This window comes from Gambusia affinis, linkage group LG11 (genome assembly GCF_019740435.1).
Source record: "Gambusia affinis linkage group LG11, SWU_Gaff_1.0, whole genome shotgun sequence".
Taxonomy (NCBI): Eukaryota; Metazoa; Chordata; class Actinopteri; order Cyprinodontiformes; family Poeciliidae; genus Gambusia; species Gambusia affinis.
In genome coordinates, this window is record NC_057878.1 from 3,094,586 (window position 1) to 3,115,781 (window position 21,196).

General features: G+C 42.6%; 1 protein-coding gene across 2 annotated transcripts in view; it reads right to left on the reverse strand.

The window, feature by feature from the left end:
* Window positions 1-6,114: 6,114 nt before the first annotated feature.
* Window positions 6,115-21,196, reverse strand: part of akap11 (A kinase (PRKA) anchor protein 11) — a 28,928-nt gene continuing 13,846 nt past the window's right edge. For both annotated transcript variants that reach the window (XM_044131945.1, XM_044131946.1), the window contains 6 exons: window positions 16,042-20,413; window positions 15,767-15,907; window positions 14,201-14,284; window positions 11,184-11,227; window positions 10,891-11,090; window positions 6,115-9,620 (listed from right to left, as the gene is read on the reverse strand). In XM_044131945.1, the coding sequence (XP_043987880.1) occupies window positions 9,450-9,620; window positions 10,891-11,090; window positions 11,184-11,227; window positions 14,201-14,284; window positions 15,767-15,907; window positions 16,042-20,413 (5,012 nt within the window). In that variant the 3' untranslated portion in view covers window positions 6,115-9,449. The remainder of the gene's footprint in view (window positions 9,621-10,890; window positions 11,091-11,183; window positions 11,228-14,200; window positions 14,285-15,766; window positions 15,908-16,041; window positions 20,414-21,196) is intronic.

Consider the following 21,196-nt stretch of genomic DNA (forward strand, 5'->3'; position numbering starts at 1 on the left):
GGAAGTGATGTCAATGGATCTCAGTGGGGGGATACACGCCAGGTCCCAGACTGATCTGACGTCAGAGACAGAGACATCAGCCCACGCCATCTCGGAGCAGAGGTTGATCTGTTCCGGGGTCCGCCATCTCTCCCTATACGCTGACTGACTCAGCATATAGACAGATTTACTGTCTGTACAGTTATTGCCGTCTGTCACTGAATTTTGCAGGAAAGTAGGCCTTTCATCAGAGCAGCATTCCTGTGGTCGCCCTCCTGTGACGCTTGCTGAACTCTTCGATTGGGGTTTCCGTGGTAATGTCTCAGTAAGAGTGTTACCTAGCTCCATCCTGGCTACTCACTGTGCTGTGGCCGCGTAAAGCATCAGCTGACGCACTTCACATTAGATTTGGTCTGTGCCTTACAACCACATAATCATTGGTATGTTTACTCACATTACGACGTCTAAACTCAGAATTTTTACTTGAAGAAGAAAGATCCAGAGGGTGAATTTAAATAATATGATAATATTGATAATCCCAATTGCAAATAAAAGATGAGCCATGTTGAGAAATATGGTTAGATAATCTGGTAATGTTCTGCTACTGGTTACTTTGAGGTGTGTTCTGTTTTCATAGTTACTTTCTTTCCATTAGTTTTGCCGCTTGTGCAGAATATTGCTGTAGAAATGTGTGGGTACACGCATAAAAATGTGCATGCTCACCACTGAGGTCATGTGTTTTTCATGTTTCCCATTGGCCTCTTAAATGTCAAGATGACGGCCATTTTTCAAGATGGACGCTGTTTTTGAGCCATTTATACCAGCTTTTGCTTAATTATGTTGCACATTTTCATGACTTGGAAGAACTTTATGTCACATTATATGTTTTGGACTATGGTGATCCTATTCATACAACTTTAAAGTAGGAATATGTTGAAAAATCAGATGCCAAATCTGAAACTGAGTACTTAGCTGTTAGAGAGTCTCACACCCGTCATCAACTGGAAGGAGATGAAGATGATTTTGCAGTCATCTTTATGGTTAGTCTGCTTTTTTTTTATGTGTTTAGCGGTTTAGAGTTAGCTTCTGCCAATATTTTGGTTTTCAACATGAACTTCTGGCAGTTTTTTTTCCATTTGTTTAGCAGTTTAGTGGTAGCTACAGCTATTTTTAAAAAATTGCTTTGCAGTTTAACATTAGCTTGCGCTAAATATCGTGTGTTCAGCAGTGTGCCATTAGCACAGCTAAGATTCTTGCTCAACAAAGTTGTCAATAGTGAACCAAACCTTTTGGTTTAATCTGTCCACCACTGGCAATGGCAATAGAGCAAACATTTTAGTTTTAGTGCAAACATTTATTCTCCACTACAAAGTTAGCAAATTTAGTGCAAAAATACATTTTCTTTGACGACCATGGAGTCCATCTTGAATTTTTCAGTGGCTACCAGATTTTTTTTCTTTCTAACAAGCTAGCCCCTGGGAACGTCTGTACCAATTTAGAAAATATTCAGTTTAAAACTACATCTGATCCAGGTGTTTCAGATGACTTCACTCCTTTAGTTATACTGATATGGGTTGAAAACTACAACAGCCCAACATCTCTGATCAGATCCATTCTTTTTTATGATGAAAATGATATTTCTACATTGCAAAAAGATTCCCTAGTATGTGGAGGAGTGCTGGTGCTGTGCGTAACAGAATCGGCACTTGTTCATCAGCATGGCGTTCCCTCAGTGACTTCATTCATTCTGGGAACAGGAGTCAAACAGGTGGCCCATATTTAAAGATGAAAGGCAGAAAATACATTTCCAAGGAGAACAGTTTGCTTTGACTAGACAGCTGGAATGTAGCTGGAAAATCCGGGAAAAAGGAAAACCACCTTTCTGATGGATCTAAGAGCAGTAAAAATGTCAAACGCTCAGCAGATGATCAGCACCAGCCCATAGTTACCGGTAAAGACTCTAACAATTACAAGACATCTATGTGAAACCAAACTGTCAGCAAGAAAGCTACACACACCTATTATTGGAGAAAAGGACAAGATCTCAAGCAATTACTGCAGAATGTTACAAGCTGTGTTTCTACTACCAACTTGTACAAACCTTTGTTGATATTCTGGTAAAGTCAATAAAACACAGTTTCACAATGTTTCTGTTAAACAAGTAACGCAATTAAAATCACACGTGAATAAGTTTGTTTGCTCGATAAGTCATTAAAAAACATGCAGCGCCATCATCCTCTGACCACTTCCTGTCGTCTTTTCGGCCAGTAACATCTGGTTTCTGATCACATGACTCTCGTGAAGCAGAAGTATTGTTTCCATTGCAGTTTTGCGAAAAAAATTTAGATACGGCTGAAGAACCACCTAATGCTAGCGCACAAATGTTTTAGTTTTTTCAAAATTGGTGTGTTTCCATTGAGCACATTTATTTTCATTCTTCCAGTTTGCTCAGTTTTAAAGTCAATGGAAACGCAGCTACTGATTTAGGATTCATTCTATGACAATGTTCAGCGTACTTTGGTCTTAGGGTTCAATATTCCGATCACGCATCAGTTTGAACACATCTGAATTCATGCAGAGACCATGCTACCTGGTACAGAGGAGGAAATACAACGGAAATGAGTGACGAGTTATGGAGCAATCAACCTGATCCCCCGACCTTAATCCAATCCAAGACCTGTGTGACATCAAACGTGTTTCTGAGGCTGAAGCAGAAAATTCAGAGGAACAAAGAAATGTAATCCATCGGTTCTGGACTGGAATACCCCTTCATGGGTCCCACAAGCTGGTTCATGCAGCAGGGATGGGAAACAGCTACACCGATTACAAAACTAAATAACAGCTCAGTGAGTCACTGAAAAGTTGCAGTAAAAGTTCAAGTATTCTTTAGTTTCTACAGTAAATGTTTGGGTTTGTAAAGAAACATGCAGATGAAGTTTGGCCTTTCTAACATTCGGCCCTCTACTGTCTATACCTGCATGTTTTTTAAGAGACTGAACAAATCTGACAGAACTGTCTTCATGTTGTGCTTTGCATTGGAACATGCTGGGTCCCCTATGATTTTGCATGTATGGAATAAAAATTATCCTATTGATTCTGACTTTTACTAACTTTTTCAAAGTTGCTGTTGCTAGTTTGATCGCAGTCCATTTCCTTTTGTTGTGCTGGGTTGCTTTCTCATAAAATTTACAGTCAGTGGCAGTGTTTTTTTGAACATCTAGAGTTTCCTGCTTTGTGTTGCTGCTCCTTAGTGTCATGTCTGTTTTGCACCTTCTGTATTCTCTGTGTGAATTCCAAGCAAGTCTCCCTTTAATGTGGAAAGGAAATAACAGTGCTTCTTTTGTCAGTGCTGTAATAACTGTGCTAAATTATTTTCTGTTAGTTATTCAAAAAGGGTATAAAAATTTTTTGCCACACCATTTGTGAAACAAAAACCAGATATAACATAAGTAAATAAAACCAGATTTTTGTTTTCAAAATTAAAGATCTGTGAGATCCTGTATCAATTCACTGCGAACCAAACTCCTTTCTGCACCTCCCTCACCCACAGAAGTTGCCACCACAGTCTCCTCCACCCCACAGCTGCATACACACAGACTTGGCAGATGTTTTACTTACGCCAGGTGAACTTCCTGTCATAGGTCTCCACCCCGGACTAACCCCCAGGAAGGAACAGGAATCCAACCAGGAAACTTCAGGGTCACTATCTGCCTTACCAAGAAGGAAACATGTTTGTTATATCAAAACAATTATAAATGTGCCAGGGCCGTGCTGTGGTGGCGCAGGGGGTCAGCACGCCCCACGTTTGGAGGCCTTAGTCCTCGACGTGGACGTCACGGGTTCGACTCCCGGTCCCGACGACCTTTGCCGCATGTCTTCCCCCCTCTCCTCGCCCTCCTTCCTGTCTGCCTACTGTCGCAAAAATACGAGCCACTAGCGCCGCAAAAACTCTTCAGAGAAAAAAAATGAAAAAATTAAAAAATAAATGTGCCTGTCAGTTTGGGCTTTATATGCTGTTTTTTGTTCATGGCATGATTTGCATTTTAATGTTAGACTGAATCGTATGGAAATGAAAGACTGAATGTAAAAACACAAAATATATAAAATAAAAAAAAATAAACTAGGTGGATGATGGATGGATTGGTATTTGTAGACCAACCTGTAGACAAAGATAAAACCACAAAAAAATTAAGACTGAAAAAAGTTGCTATATAAATATTATAATATGATTTGATGTTCTCTCTCAGAAGAGAGAGAACATCAAATACAGTCCTGTTCAACAAATTATAGTGTGTGTCATTATTAGGCTTGTTTGTAGGACCAAAAGTACTTTTTGGAATTAACTTTTAGTCAGTATTAAATATGTTGCACATGTTTCTCAAAAATATTTTTACATTTTTGACAAGAGATTCTGATCTTTCTGATCTCAGATGCCTGTCGTGTTTTCATTACCAGTAAGCAATAACATCAGTGTGTGTGGAATGAATCTATAATGCATGACTAACACTTTGACTCTCAGAGCAGCAACCCTGAAGGAAAAAAAGAAGATTTTGTTCAGAGTCTGCCCACGCCTTTCTCTCTCTCCTGGAGGGAAAGGGTGGACACAGGTTTAATTTAAAGCTTGTTGGGAATTCCTTCACTCAGTCAGGACTCCCACGCTGAAGCGCTGGTGAGCAGCGCGGCTGCTTGATGTAGGCCCCGTCAGCAGGTTTCCTGCGACTCGGAGCATCAAAGACGGGCTCCTCAGACATTCCTCGCCTCCTGTATCACCGTGCAGCCTGCAATTAGCCTTCCTCCAGCCTCCCTCCTCCAACCTGGAGGACAGTCACCTCCATTCATCCACTGCAAACACCTAGTGGCAACCGTTGTCTAACTACATATGATGAGGCGCACACTCAGTCGCAGAGGCTCTTCTGCTTGTGTGGAGGAAGAAGGAAGAGACGAAGCGTTGCTATCGAAACCATCTTTTATAAACAGTCTTTCAGGTTTCCTCTGAGGAGGAGGAGGAACCTGCTTTACAGTGAAAGCCTTTATTGTCTCTGATGTAATCTCTGTGCTCGACAAAAGGGCCTGTTATCTGCTGGAAGTCAACGCTTCGACTCTCCTGTCATCAAGGCGGTGTTGAGATTAATTACTGAAGGGAGCATGCACCAAGACTGATTTGATGTGGTCCCGTTTCTGTTTACAGCACTGCTGCAAGAAGGCGGCTGAAGTTAATCATTACTTTGACTGGTGTTCAAACTGCAGGCCGCGGCGTCTTCCAGTAAGTCTGCAGCTTATAAAGCTGAGGCGTAAATGGGGATGAGGAAGAACTTGCATTAAAAAATGTTCCTTGAAAGAAGTCAAAATGTGTCCACTGAGTGGAACTCACATGGCAACTTGGTGATGAATTTGGATATTTAACCTTCACCATTTAAAACAAATGATCTCTTAATATTGGTATCACTCCCTAAAGGCATCTGAGCTTGCTAGAAACATGATGTGAAGCATGGTGGAAACTAACATGCTAGTTAGATCAATAAATCTCATCAGCTAATCATGCGTCCAAAGGGCGTTATTGTCGAGTTCCATTTGATCAGAGCAAGAAAACAGCAAAACTGACTTTGCTCATAATACAAAGAATATTTCCAACATGAGACAAAACCACATTCTTAGATCTTTTAACTTAAAATTAACACAAGAATCAAATCAATTCAGTTGACTTTTTTTTTTATCAAACTTTGTGATCAAGAATTGACCACAAGTTTCTGATTGGTAGAGGTGGGCAGATGAATCCAAACTATTGATATCAATACCGGTCGGTATCAGTATCGGATCAATGCTTTAGCTTCAGATTATCTTATTTTTGTATTGTAGTCTTTCAACTCCATCATGAAAAGATTTTGCTTTATTTGCTCTCAAATTATGCCACCTATAACTTTTGTCCAAATTTTGTCCTCGAACTGAGCAAAAAATTATTCTGCAAAGGACAGAAGTTTGACAATATCTCAAACCTAAACAAAAAGTATTGGTACCGATAACGATACTGCTGTATCAGCGATACCAAACTGTACCGCATCATACACCCCTTCTGATTGGTTCAACATACACACCAAATCAATGCTCAACGCAGACACATTAAAAGGAGACAAAGCCTTTCAGCACATAAAAAGCTTTATTCTCACAACAAGCTTTAACATGAACAAAGTTAAGAGTTCAAGCTTAGACTAGTCAGCAATGTCACTAAGGAGAACAAATTCACTGTCATATAATTTAACATAAACTATTAAATATCTTCATTTGGCAGGGATGTTCAGAAGGAAGCGACAGGTGATGAGGTGAGGTCATTTTCTTTCTTTTTGTTTCTTCCTACGATGCGGTGGGCGAGGAGCAGAAAACGCTAGAAACAACTGGAGCAAAACAGATTTACAGTAAATCAGCCTCTAAATGGAGTCTTGGCGGCTTCATAACACATTCAGCTTTCACAAACAACAACAACAAAATCATAGAGGTTATGTGGGGAATGAGAAGGAATGTAAATATTTCAAATCGATTCTGAAAGATGAAGGATCCCCCCAAAAAAAACAAAAACAAAAAAAAAAACAGCTGAAAACACGGCAGGAGGAAATCTGTCTCCTGATACATTCTTTTTATTGTAAACCAACAAACTCTCACACTTCTCAGGGGAATACTTCAGAATTGCTTCATTCCTGTTAGGATGTCGATTTTGGATACTTTTTAGGAATATTGTTTTCAAAACAAACACCTTCAGGATTACGGAAGAATTTGGTAGCAAAACGATGAAGCAGAAACAACTGCGTCACACTGGGAACTAGTGTGAAACATAAGCTGCGTTTTCGCTGACTACTCAGTTATGCAAATTGGAATTATGAACATAAAATCGAATAATGGAAATGCCAATTTCGAAATAAAAAAAAATTGTTAAAAGAAAGTTTTATGCTCTGATGAGGCGGTTTTTCGGTTGCAACAAAATTAGCGTATTTTGTAACACACTGCAATGAAAAAACGTTTTCGCATCACAGGAGTTATGCGACCGGATGTTGCTACTGGCGGAAAAGACGGAAGGAAGTGGAAGGAGGATGAAAGCGCGGCACGGCTTTTAAAGACTTATCACGTGACAAAAATATGTGATTTTTTATTTTTTGAAGAAGTTTTATGGCCTTTATCTGAGAGTGGTCAGACGGGTTGTGAGGGAGAGGGAAGACATGCGGCCCAGGACTCGAGGACTGAGTCTCGTGGTGTGATTTTAATCGCGTTTCTCAATTAATAAAAACACCACAACTGCGAAATTGTGCTGTCGACATTATTGACGTAGTTTTGCCCCCAATTGTAATGGAAACGCAGCTACTGACAGCAACGCTGCTCAGGTGAAGCAGGCATAAAGAAGTGATTGAGCGAAACACCACCGCCAACACTGGACTTTAGAATAATAATGACGGACGTGAGTTCCTACTGTATTATTTTAAACACAGGACCCCACAGCATGGACGTCACTCTTCGGTCCCTCGTATCAAAACAATACATTAAACACAAACGTACTGTAGTTCTTTCAGTTTTCAGGACGGCGGGTACGGACTGTGAAGCGGCAGAGGGCTCGAGGGTGTGTTTGTGTCCTGAAGGTGACACAGTGTGTGTGTGTGTGTGTGTGTGTGTGCGTGTGTGTGAGCCCTGCTTTCAGCTATGCACAGGCCGCTGGTCTGTGGGCTGCACGTGCAGACATCTCCTGCACCTTTAATTGCCGTCTGCGTCACCGGAGCTTCCCCGAACTGAACCTGCTCCCCCCCCTCCCCTCCTCCTCCTCCTCCATGATTACCGACCCGTTCAGCTACAACTGACTGGACCGGAGTCACCTTTAACTGCGTCTGGCAGATTCCCACCAGTGAGACAGTTTAAGCAGCATGTCATGTTCGATTAGATACTTTTGTGTAAAAAAAATAAAAATAAAAATTAAGATTTTTGTTTATATTAAATTACTCTAACTTTAGTAAATATCATGCACTCTGGAGTTTCTTACTAAGTTTGACAACTGAGGACGTTATAGTGAAGCAAACAGATTCAGTTCTCTACAAAAAAAAAAATCTGATCCAATATTTTTCATCTAGTTTCTAGTTCAAATATCTTAGTAGACTTAAAACGAGCTAAAAGTAACTTGGAACAAACTTGTCAGCAAAATGTAAGAGCTTATGCAAATAATTCCTTAATATTGATTGAAAGATATGTTTCACTGAAGGGCTGGGCTTTGTTTGGGTTGCTAGGTGATATTCAGCAGGTTTTTGAAACGCTCATTTTCCAGACGCCAAAAGACTTTAATTTATTGACCAAAAAAAAAAAAAAGACTAGGTGGGGTTTTTTAAGCACTTTGGTTGTTTCTAAATGCAGTAGAAACCCAAATTAATGTACAAAAATGTGCAAAATAGGAATTTTGCATTATTGGTCCCCTTTAAAACAAGACCCCTTGTTAGTGAAATAATCTGCCAGTGGAACTCGTACTTTAAAATATATATATATTAACTGACTTAAAACAAGCTCCTATATCTTGCTGAAAAGTTGCTTGTATGTTAGCTTTGTCTTATTTCCAGTGTTCTAAGACATTTGCAGTAGAACCCAGAACAAAAATACTTGGTGAGATTTTGTACTTTTGCAGTGAACAACAATACTCCTTCATGAGGCATTTTTTGAAATATTCATCTCTCTAAAGCCACAATTATGGCTTCTTATATCAACACAAGGTAACAGTAGCAGAAAAAGGTTTCTTACACCTTCACAGACAGCTTATATTTCTGAATGTTTGGCAGCACATTGATGAATTATGATGGAGAGACTCAGTTCTTCACAGAAACTTCACCGAAGCGAACCGAAAAACAGGAAGTTTCAAAAGATGATCAACTAAATGGTGGGATAATACTACTCTTTAGAATTGAATCTGATAATAAAAGGGTGTGGTGTGTGTGTGCGTGTGTGTGTTTTGGTGCACGATTGGTCTCTGAACATGTGGAAACGCCACGGAGGTGAGCAGTGGATGTGATGACATCATCTGCTGAGCAGCTGTGGGGATTCCCTGTCAGGAAAAACAAAAAAAAACAAAAAAAAAACACATTTTCTCTCTCCCAGCTCCGTCCGTGTCTGTCTGGAAACACACGGGATGGGTCTCTGACTCCTCAGCTCCAGAACACAGGGAGGCTTGGCAGCGTGGGTGGGGATGGAGGCAACAAGAGGGGTAGAAAGAGAGATGGCTCCTCTCATCCGACATGGGGATATGAGGAAAAAAATCTGCAGCAACACAACAGGAAGGTGGAGAGAAAAAAAACACAAAGGCAGCTCAAGGAGCTCTTTGTAACATGCTGCCCACATGGGAGGGAATGGAACCCATAACATGGTTTCTGTGGCGCCCTCTGGTGGCTAACGAGATCCTAAAAGGCCTTTTTTGAAATAATAATAATAATAATAATAAAAATATATATCAGGAGGTTTTAAGCATGTTCCAGGAGCCACTGGAAGAGCGGTGGGTGCTGGGTGTCTCCGGTTCCCCCCGGCGGCGGCGGCGCGTAGCAGAGCCTCTCCTCTTGGTAGCGCAGCAGCATGTGCAGCAGATCTGCCACCTTCCACTTTCTCTCCTGGAGCTTCTGCACCACAGCGGGCAGCTGAAGGGGCAGACACAGTTCTGGTTAATGGCTTCCAGCTAGAAGGAGGGGTCAGATACACAGGATGACGGAAAATGATCAAGGAATGAGAGGAGGATCACCAAAACAATTCGCATTCAGTCATGGGAAATAGTTGCAGTTGCCAGGGCCGGATTTACACGTATGTGGGCTGGAGACAGTTTCGGTGCCCTGTGTGCTACTGAAAAATATTTCTGCTGAAAAATACTTCTACTGAGGCAATTTACAGAACATTAATATGTAGTGGTGTACATGAATTGATGCCTGGTAGGTTTAATACATCCACTGGCCAATGGTTCCAAGATTTTCCCAAGCAAAATCTTATAAAATGTCATCATTTTTCAAATACTTGAAGAATGAAGAATATATATTCATAAAACTCCCAAATTATGAATATAACTCCTCAAATATCAGGTTGTGAGATTTATATATAATATAAAATATGCCAAACATAAATCTTTAAAAAAAAATTTTTTAAACATTGGGGTCCCTCATACAAAAAAAAAAAAAAAAAAAAAAAAATATATATATATATATATATATATATATATATATATATATATATATATATATATAATAGGGGCCCTGTAAGCCCTTTCTAAATTATTATTATTATTATTATTATTATTATTACTATTATTACTATTATTCAACTTTTTAAAAAATCATGAGAGTAATTTTTTTTCTGCATCATATCATAAATCATAGCACAATGGGAGAAACTAAGTGCACCTTCAGCATTTCAACAGATTAGAAATAAAAACATCCCCATAAGGATACTGATGACAGACATTAAATATATAAATGAAAATAACATTTTGACACACAAGTGTACAAGTCCTGCTTTTAGCATGTTTGTTTTTAACATAAAAGAAAATCTCAAATTTAAAAATGCTTTAGAGTTGAAATGAACAAAAAAAATATTTGTTCACTTCATTAAAAGCCTACATAAATTAAAGGTTTCTGCATACTTCCATAATAATCACAACTTTTGTTTCTTTTTATTTCTTCTCCTCAGTCTGTCACTGCAGTAATGACAGTGGTTGTTGTGATGTTGCGTTCGTGTTCCTGTAACTGCAACCGGATTATGAGCGGAACAAACCGGACTCAGTTGTTAGACTGAACCGCTGAGAAAGAACTGAAAGAAACTCTGAACTAAATGTCAAATGATTTCTACTAAATCTTTATGTCACCATCTGACTCTTGCTGCCACATGCAGTTCCACAAACTATGACTCATTTCACTGAATCACCTGCTGCAGCTCTCTGTCCACGTTCAGCTGGATCTGAGGGACGTCGACCACGGAGGCTGCCGCCCACTGCAGCATGCTCCTGAGCTGGGGGTCGAAGGTCGCGTGCTGGAGGCCGCGTCCCAGCTCCCTGAAGTCTGAATTGATGATGAGCAGAGCGGAGCGCGCGGTCTGTGCCGGAGTTCTGTCTGCACACAGCGTCCCTGCAGCACAGACAGGCCAGCAGCTCTGCGTTAATCGGTTCTGGACCGGGATCCCGTGGCACACGGACGGAACGGAACGCTGAGGCTGCTTACCACTGGACTCCCTGACCTCCGTCTCCTTGTCCTCGGTGTTATCGCTGTTGGACGACAGAACGTCACACAGGTTACAGACTAACAGCAAAGGTTGAGAACACACAGTTCTTTCTTTCCAAAGTATTCAAGCGCCCTGAACCTTTTCAGAAGTCACACAGCAACCTCAAAGTGTTCTATGTGATAGAGCAACATGCAAAGTGGGATATTTAGAAAACACTAAGCTGCAACTAACGATTGTTTCCGTAACTGACGGTCCTGACGATTAATCAGTTTTAAAAAAAATACAGAAAAATTCAAATTTTATATTGAACCACCTAAAACATTTTACACAATATTAGAACTGAATTAAAAGATGTAAACAAACACATAATTCAATTCCTTTTTTAAAATAAGAAAATAAACATTTTATTACCTAACGTGCAACAGCACAGCTTTCCTTTAGTGAATTTGAACTGAGTGAAGCTATAACTATGCCACTGACGGAGTTTTGGCTTCAATATATTTCCAGACGAAATGGGTTTTTATCCTGTTGGCAGCAGCTTAACCTACTGACCATTTTTGTGGAAAATATGAAATAAAATCGCAGTTATGCATGAAAAAGCGCAAAGATTTGTCGATTTTGCGTAACAAGGTTCCTGACTTCATTACAGACGACTGCTTGGCTTGGCTGTCTAATCACGGTTAAGATGCGACAATACAGAAAACATCTTGATCAGTTTTTCCCCTGATATCTTTTCTGTCAGTTCTGCTGATCCTCGACAACAGGTAAACAGTCATTTCTCCTCCTCGGATTGTTAATCACAGACTTGTTGACACAGCCTGTGGCAACAGACAGGTAGACTCTGCTGGATCTGTGAAAAGGAGGGCAAATACCTGAGCCGGCTTTTTTTAGGCACCGAGAAACAGAAAACACCAAATATATACAACGTATCCACGTCCAACCCACCCGGCTCCCAGCGTCGCTGTTGCCTCCAGGCTACAAACCTTTTAGAAAATGTCTTGTACAGCACAATCTGACTAGTTCCAGCTTGAAAAAAAGCCTATTATTAAATACATCTACTTCAGATGAAGTATAATTAACAGCAACAACCGGCAGGTATCATGACTAAGTGATACCTGGCGTGAGGTCTCTTACATCACGGCGGAGGAATGCTGGAACGCTTGGCTTTGCAAATTGTTTTAATTCAGGATCATTGGAGGACACTGAGGATGTTTGGGGTCATTCCATGGCCTCTGAGTCGGATTTAAGTCCGGACTTTGACTAGCCCGCTCCAAAGCCTTCATTGTTGTCAAACTATTAAGAGGTGGATTTGTTGGTGTGCTTTGGCTCATAAACAAAGCTTAATGGAGCAAACTTGTAGCTATGAGGCATAAGGGGAACCACACCTCCCAAAAAGTTCCACTTTTGTCTCATTAGTCCACAGAATATTTTTCGCCCAAATCTTTGGCATTATCAAATGTTGGGAAATATGAACTCTTCATCAAAGTGTGAAGAGGACTTTGGAAATGCAGCAAGTCGGTGGAATTATTGGAAATATAGACAGCAGTCATGCTGAAAGCCAAAGTGTCTAAATGGAACAAAGAAACAGCTTCAATACTTTTTCTCATCTTATTATGCAACAATTCAATTGTAAGGCCCTGAGTTGAGATATATAAAATAGAAGATGTAGACATAAATTAAGAAAAGTTGGATTTATGTAAATGAAAAATAAAGAGAGGGGAACCAAAAGCGGCAGTGTTTGAAAATGTGATGGATGGTAAAACGAGATCAGTTTCAGAAGAACATTTCTTTTTGCACCAGAAAAGTTATCAAAGAAAAAAGTGCAAAGGGAATGATTGAAATGACTTACAACTGCTGGACATGTGAAAAAGTGTACACTGTGTTCCAAATTATTATGCAAATTGGATTTAAGGGTCATAAAGATACATTTTTTGTTGCGCTATTAAATTTATAGACGGTATTGTGTGTCAGGGCTCTTTGAATATCTATGATTAATTTCAGAGAGCTGGTTGATTAGTTTGTCTGGTAAACTCAATTAAAGGAAATCTACTTAAGGAGGATGTTCCACATTATTAAGCAGGCCACAGGTTTCAAGCAATATGGGAAAGAGAAAGGATCTCTGCTGACGAAAATAATCAGATAGTCTAGTTACATATGACAAGGTATGAAAACATTAGATATTTAATGAAAGCTGAAGCGTTCTTGTACTGTGAAGAGATTTGTGGATGATTCAGAACAAAGATGGTTTGTACAGATGAAGACATAATGAGGAAGGTTTCTGTTAGACAAACTCATTGGATTAAGAGAGCAGCTGTTAAAATGCCCTTACAAAGCAGCAAACAGTTATTTGAAGCTGCTGGAGCCTCTGGAGCCTCAAGGTGGAGGATCCTCCAGAGGCCTGTGGTGCATCAACCTACTATTGGGCCCCTAACCAGAGATCACTAGCAGAAACGGTCTCAGTGGGTCCAGCTGTACATGAAGGATTAATTTTCAAACAGATTTGTTCACTGATGACTGATATGCAACCCTGGATGGTCCAGATGGACGCAGTAGTGGATTGGTGGTGGACGGACAACACATCCCAACAGAGCTGTGACGTCAACAAGGAGGAGATGGAGTCATGCTTTGGGCTGAAATCATGTGGAGAGAATCATTGGTCGGCCCGTTCAGAATCCATGAAGGTGTGAAAATGACCTTGGCAAAATATACGGACTTTCTGACTGATCACTTTCTGTCATGGTTCAAAAAGAAGAGCTGAACCTTCAGTAGCAAAATCACCTTCATGCATGAAAATGCACCATCTCATGCTGCAAGGAATGCCACTGTGTCATTGAACCCACTTTAATGCGTTTTTTAAATGATGGAGACACAACAATTGCAAACTTGTGTTTTGTGGACATAAGCAGAGTATTGACAATGTTTTGCACACATCTGCAATGGAAACACAGCTACTGTTGCGTCTTTTTCTGATTTGGGTTAGTGTTTAGAAAGTGGTACAAGGCTGTGGTGGACCAACCTGTCAGAGGGGGAGAACGACATACGCTCCTCACACACGTCCCCTTCAAGGCCCAGACTGCTCCAACTACTGCTGTTCCCATTGCTGCAAAGAAGAAAAGACAGGTTATGCCAACATCAGAGCCAGATGATTCAATAATGATCATTTTCCTCATGTTCTTATCCCTCATGTAATGTACATAAACAATAGTCAGAGTAAAGAATTATTCTGGAGATTTGCAATAGTCCTATAACTGTTAGGTGAGGCACAAAACAAAGGAGGATTTACCAGATGAGGTAGATCTTTCCCCTGTATCTCCCCATTGAATCATTTGTTGCTAAAGACTTAACAGCATGAGATCATCGTGCTGTTGTCCCTACACAACCGAGGTACTCATGTGGGTTCTACCAAGACAACCAGCAGGCAACAGAAGCACAACAACACACTCAGTCTCTGTGGTATGAGTAATTAGCCAGCAGGAAGGATCCCCTGAACTGCAATGAGCATTCATCTGGAAGGTGTGCAGAATTGATAGCTAAACATACCTTCAATAATCAGCAATTACCTCAGCTTTCTCTTGTGGTTTTACTGAGTGACACGCGGCAAAACAAGCTCCATTTATCACCGTGCGTCTTGGCTACATAGGCCCATCAAGGTGTTTTGCTTTCTTGTGTCACTTCATCGACAGAGCGGAAATGGTTCCGGAAGGCTCTAATGAATTACACATGATGGACTTTGTTCTGACAGAAACGGAGCCAGAAGTGAACAGAGAACTCACAGACACGCCTTTAGAAAATATTATGATACATTAACTCGGTCTAGATCACACACTGTGTTGTTTTGGTATCTGAGGGGAGAATGGCAGATGTTGTCAGTTTTGCTTCCATAGAGACAAAAAACTTTTACGGGGGCCTCATTTCCAGGGGAGTCACCTACAAACAAGATTTCCACTACAACTATGACCTCAGCAATCAGACATGGGAGACTATTCAGACATCCTACAGATAAAGATAACCCATATGAGACTGATCATCGTTACTGGCAACCTGGTTAAATATAAATCCAAAATTTCACACTGATAAACTAAACGTAACCCAATATTTAATTTTAGTACATGTATTTAGTGGGGCAAAAGATTTCTTCCCAAAAATAAAATGTTCATAGCCGAATCCCAGGTGGGACAATTATTTTATATACTTATAAAATAAATGCTACCAATTTTTTTATTTATATGAAATTACACCAAGATTTCTTTAGCATTTCTACGATAAACAGTCCAGATGGGGATGGGTTGGAACAAGGGATGAATATGTGAAAAAGTCTACAGCTAAAAGATTTGCACACATGGAGACGTACAAAAACTAATTCTCATCAGCTAACTTTGTGGTGCAAAAGGAGGAAGTCAGACTTGAAGTTATTATTAACTGCAGTAAGTATGCTAAAGAGAACTATAGGAGTAGTTAGACCTGTATGATTGCATCTTGCAACGGATTATTCCCTATGGATTAGCTCACCCTAACCAACAGCACAAGTTTTCTGACAGTTGTGCAGAGATCTGGATGTGGGAAACAGCCAGAGGTTGTTTACCTGTCACTGAGATGGAGGAAGCTGCTGTTGTCGTCTGGGTGATCGTCCTCAAAGCTCAGGTTAGACCAGCTGCCCAGACTGTCTTCTCCCACACTCAGCTGCTGGTACACTGTGGACTCAGTCTGTTCCCGACCTGGAGAACTAGATGAAAAGATAAAGCGAGTATTTCCACGTTATTTAAAAATGCAAACACGCCAATTACACAATGCTGCTTTCATGCTACAGAAACCATTCAGTCCTAAGCAAAAAATAGTTCAAGCATCTGAAGGACATACCTGATGTTGGCAGCCTGACAGACGTTAGACAGCACTGACGTCATGATCTCTGCCGTTAGGCTCTCAGCGAAGCTGGTGCCGTCATGGCCAATCCCGCTGTCTGCATTAAGGCTGGCATTACTCAGCTCACGCTTAGCCGTCTCCAATGCCAGAGATACAACTTCTTCTGCGAATGCTGCCCTGTGGTCCAGGTCGATGTGGATCTTTGGAATACCCACACTAGGGAGGCGCTCTGATGCCAAGTGACTTTCTGATGCTCTTATCCTTCTCTGTAAGACAGGCTGGTAAGGGTGTCTGCTAAGTTTGGTGCAGTGGGGACATTCCTGAGACAGGCAGTAACGGCAGGTCCTCTCTCCTACAGACTGGACAGCAGCCGACCCCTCAGACAGCCTCTGGGCGTGAGAGTGACGATCGTAGCCACGAGTCTGTGAATGTTCCCAGGAGGAATGTCCGACTGACGCCAGGCTCATTTTGACGGTGTCATCGACTATCTTCCTGGCGTAATGCTCGATGACCTGCATCACTCTGCTGCTGTAGCCCCTATCATACAGGCTTCCTGTACTGTGGTAATGTCTATTTTTATCCTCCTTGGACAATAGAGGGCAGGAGAAAGAGTTCCTGATGATGTTGTCAGCCATATCTTCAAGTTTGGACTTTTTATAAAGACAGGAGTCAGTGAGAGACTTCGGAAGGCGAACTGAAGAAAGATGCAGTTTGCGTGTGACATCACAGGTGATGTTGTAAGCTAAAGACTCTGCAAAGTTGACCAGGTCTCCGTACTCCCTCTTGCACTGCTTGTCAGAAACCCGGCAGCAACACTCAGTGTTCTCACTGGACACAAACCCCATAGATTCTGATCTATATTTGGATGCTAAGGTCTCATTGCCAGAAGCTTTCCATTCATCCGGCAGGGACTTGGAGGACAGAAGGCGGCTGGTGGAGGGCCTTTGCTTGTTCTTACGACTAGCATGAGCCAGGCCTAATTTAATAGAGCGGTATGCCAGGCGGCTTGCATACTGGTCTAGGACCAACTCCCTAGTGCCACCTTCCTTTCTCAGCACCTTAATGAGGTAGCCTGCGTATTCATCTGTCACACTCTCACAGCTGGGGTACTCGGAGGACATACCAGAGCTGGAGCTGGTACTTGAAGTGGAATGGGGAGACTGAGAAACTGAAGCTATCAGGTCATTGGACCACTGCTCTGCAAGCTTTGCTAACCTTGAGTTTCGGCTCTGGTCTGTACTGGGCTGAGACTGGTGACGGTGGCGCGGATGCCAACCATCAGAGCTGGATCTTCTTCGGAGTTCCTGACTTCTGTGGTAGGGACATTGTTGTCTGGAGCTAACCATTGTCTTCACATCGTTTATGACCTGTCCTGCCACCTCGCCTGCATACACCCACAACGTGTTCAGGGTCTGTTCTGAGAACTGAGCCACGCTGTCCCTCCTCTGCTCGCTGCTCTTGTTTAACTCCCCTTCTTCCTCTGACCCTCCTAATGTATCCATCTCAGTCGCCATAGAAACTATGTGGCACGCCAAACGCTCAGCATAATGGAGGGCTTCCTTGTTAGACATCCTACGAGATGACACTTGATGGTGGTCCAGTCGCCCACCGTCTGCCTCTTCACCTCTCTTAGTTCCACTAACACCTTCTTCCTCAACTGGTTCTTCCTCTTCAACATCTTCATCACCAACCGCCTCCTCAGACAGAGACCGCATGAGGCTGAGCATAAACTCAGCCTTGTCTGATTCAGGGATGGCGTCTTCAGGGCCAGGACCTGGCTCAGGGTGATAATGAGGGGTTGGGGGAGGAGTCGCAGGGGAAAATTCATTGGCTAGCTTGCTTTTCAGCTTCTTGGAAAACTGTTTGATCTGTTTTTCTTTAGAGACTTCACTGGGCTGCTGAGGGGTGGAAGGAGGGGTACCAGGAGTCCCTGCAGACTTTTGGCCAGAGCTTGGAGGTGGATCATCCAGAATGCCAGATATCCGGCCCCGTCCAAGCAGAGCTGCACTAGGCACATCGAGAGTATCCATCATCACAGGATGCGTTTGATCCACACCTCTCCCCCTGGGATCCGTCTCACACTGGACTTTCCCCTGGTTGGAGGAACCGGCTGGAAAGGAAACAGGAGGAGCAAAATCAGGAGTCCACCCCTGTTGGACACACCCGTCATATCTGAAGCGCTCCCTATCTGCTCTGTGCTTTGAAGGTGAATCTGCTGTTTCCTGCGCTGAGGAGGAGTTCCTTCGGCTTCCAATGGACTTTGTGAGGAAGTCAGTGCAGTCGCCAAAACCCTTCTTCATTTTAGAAGTGGTAATAAGCTCACAGGCTTCAGTTACAATCATATCCACTATGTTGCCAGAGAAGTTTTGGAATAATCTTTGTTGAGAGCAGCCTCCCACAGGTATGGAGTTTTGGGTTTCGTGATGGTAGGCATGAGATTGTTTAGAGGAGGTACTGTCAGTTGATGTTACAGTTAATCTTTTGGTGTTGACCTTTGGGCTATCTGGCTTGTACTGGGAAGCTTCCTCTGGATCCTGGAAGCTGGAGAGGGCTTGGCCAGCATGGGGAACAGGAATACAGCTAGCCATGCCTGAGACGGTGAACAGAGCGTTCTTCACTGTGCAGGAAGCCTCCTCTCCTAACAACCCTGGAGTTGCTGAAGTGGAGCTGGAGCTTAAAATGTGTTTGTTAGCAAAGATGCTGCTGGTATGGGTGCTAGTGTTCTCAGCATTGACATAACAGACGTTATCCAAGGACACACTGATAGCCGCTTGGCTCGTAAAGGCAACGTCAGCCTGAGAGAGCTCTATGAAGGCTTCCTGTATGACGGACTCGGACAAATCCGAAGCATAGGAGGAGACGACCTCCTCCTCCTCTTCTTCTTCCTCTTCTGCTTGCCTGTGGCCAAAAGCCCAATCACTAGGTGTGATAGGGGTCGAGGGGTGGGAGAACTGACACACTTCCATTATGCCTTCAAACACCAGCTCCTCGGCCAGGTCAGCAGCAAACTGCGTCACTGTGTTGTGGAAAATCTGTTTTTTTACAATGAGGAACTCTTTAAGAGCCCCAGAAATGGCTTCACCGACAAGGAAACCAGCTAATCCGTTGATAGCTCGCTCCTTCAAGACATACGCACGTCGCATGCCAATTTCGTGAAAGGCCATCTGAAAAACAGAGGAGGTGAGTCTAGCAGCCAGGTGACACAGGGTGGTGGTACAGGAGGATACGCCTTTTTGGAGGTCTCGCAGGGCGCTCCCCAAGCTCATCTCCACCAGGTCAGAAGCAAATCTCTGAATGCCATCCTTTAGAGACTGGGACTTCTTCTGCAACTTGGCGACTGTGACCGTCTCTTGAATGTCTGACAATTTCATCAGATAGCCCGATGGGTTCTTGAACTCTTTGTGGCAGACACAGCTGAGATTCTTGTTGTCACTGATGTCAACAGCAGTTTGGAAACCACACACCGATCCTAGAATTTCTTTGGACAAATTGTTGGCAAAGTCTGAGTAGGTCTTATACAAGGAGCAGAGGTCCTGAGGTTTACGAAGCTCTGACTTGTCCTCCCCTTTCTCTTCCGTCTTCCAGAAGTATTCCAGTGGTCCATTAGTCTCCACCAAAGGACTAAAGGCAGAAGAGCTGACAGGACTGAAGAGAGGTCCTCCATTTTCCTCAGATGGCGTCTGCGTCAACCAAGAGGAGTCGGCCATGTCGGGGTGAACTGAGTAGGGAGAACCTGGTTTCAGGGGAGTAGGTTTTTTCACATTGGCTGGGAGAGAGGGCTGGTCAAAGCGCTGAAGGTTCATGCTCTTAGTTGAGCAACCCCTGGAAACATACTTCAAACTGGGACCACTGGAACCAGCCTCAGACTTTTTCTGTGCAGCCGAGGCGCTGATGGAGTCTAGAGGGAGAGTTAGAGTGCAGCTCTCTGAGCTTGGCTCCTCCAGGTCATCAAACTGGTCAAAGCTGTCAAAGAATTCACTAACTTCAGAGTCTGAGTCTTCAACTCGATCTCTGGGTCCCCCTGGAACCTGGGGGATGTCCAACTTAGCCAACAGGCTCCTCTGGTAGCCCACTTCATCCAGGAAAATGATTGGGCTGGGGCTGGAGCAGTCAGACTCCTCTGATTCGCTAAGCTGAGTTGAAGGAGAGGCCGGACGAGCTCCGGAACTGCAGTAGGTCCACTGGGATTCAACCCCTGATGATGACCGCTGCACTGTGACAGAAACATCGGGACCATGTTTGGCTGAATGTTTCATGGAAGATGAACTTATGATAATGCGGGACCCTGACAGTTCCTTCTTTCTTTTGTGGGCTGGGATGGTCTGTGAGGCCACATCACGCTTCTTAAAATGGCAAAACGCAGCTGCAGCTGAGGAGGTGAACAGAAAATGGAAGGAAGGGGAAACTGGTTAGAACTATATTAAAATAACTAAATAGGACATTCAGATGGTAAAGAGTCGTCCACAAAGGAAGTTAAAAAAAATTGAGGGGAAATTAAACATTTAGGACAAACTGGTTGATGTTTTAGTGCCTACATGCAAACATTTAGGAAATACGATATATGGTTTCCCTAACCTTCACCCTAATTACTGATGCACCAACAAGTGGTCTGGGGGGTGGAGGTGGAACATTATTAGCAACTCAAAAATGCATTCTTTATCCAATTGGTGAACATTGCTAGGATGGGATGACAATAACAATTCCACACAGCGTGAATGTTAATACAGTGTGAAGAAGACCGTGTGAAGTGTAAACCTGAACCGTTTTATGCATCAGTGAGGTGTTTAAAGGAGATATCAGAAGCTATTCAAGCGCAGACTGCTGCGACATGTCGACGTATATCTGCAGTTTATGCAGATTGCAAGCAGCCGAGAGGAAGCAGGACGTCAACCAGCTTTAGGACATTTTAAAAGGAAAGGTTAGGAACATGTTGGATGTGGAAATGTCCTCCACCTCCTTCCTGAGCTACTCTTGGTCAAAAACAAACAATAAGAGCAAGAAGGAGGGTCTTAGCGCTGTCAAGCATCCTTGCCTATGCGATGTTACATATGCTAATAGCAGAGAAACGACTGCCATTAGTAGTTTTTATTCGCTGCCATGCTAACTGACCTTAGCATTCATGACAAACTGTTATCAGAAAGACGCTGTAGGG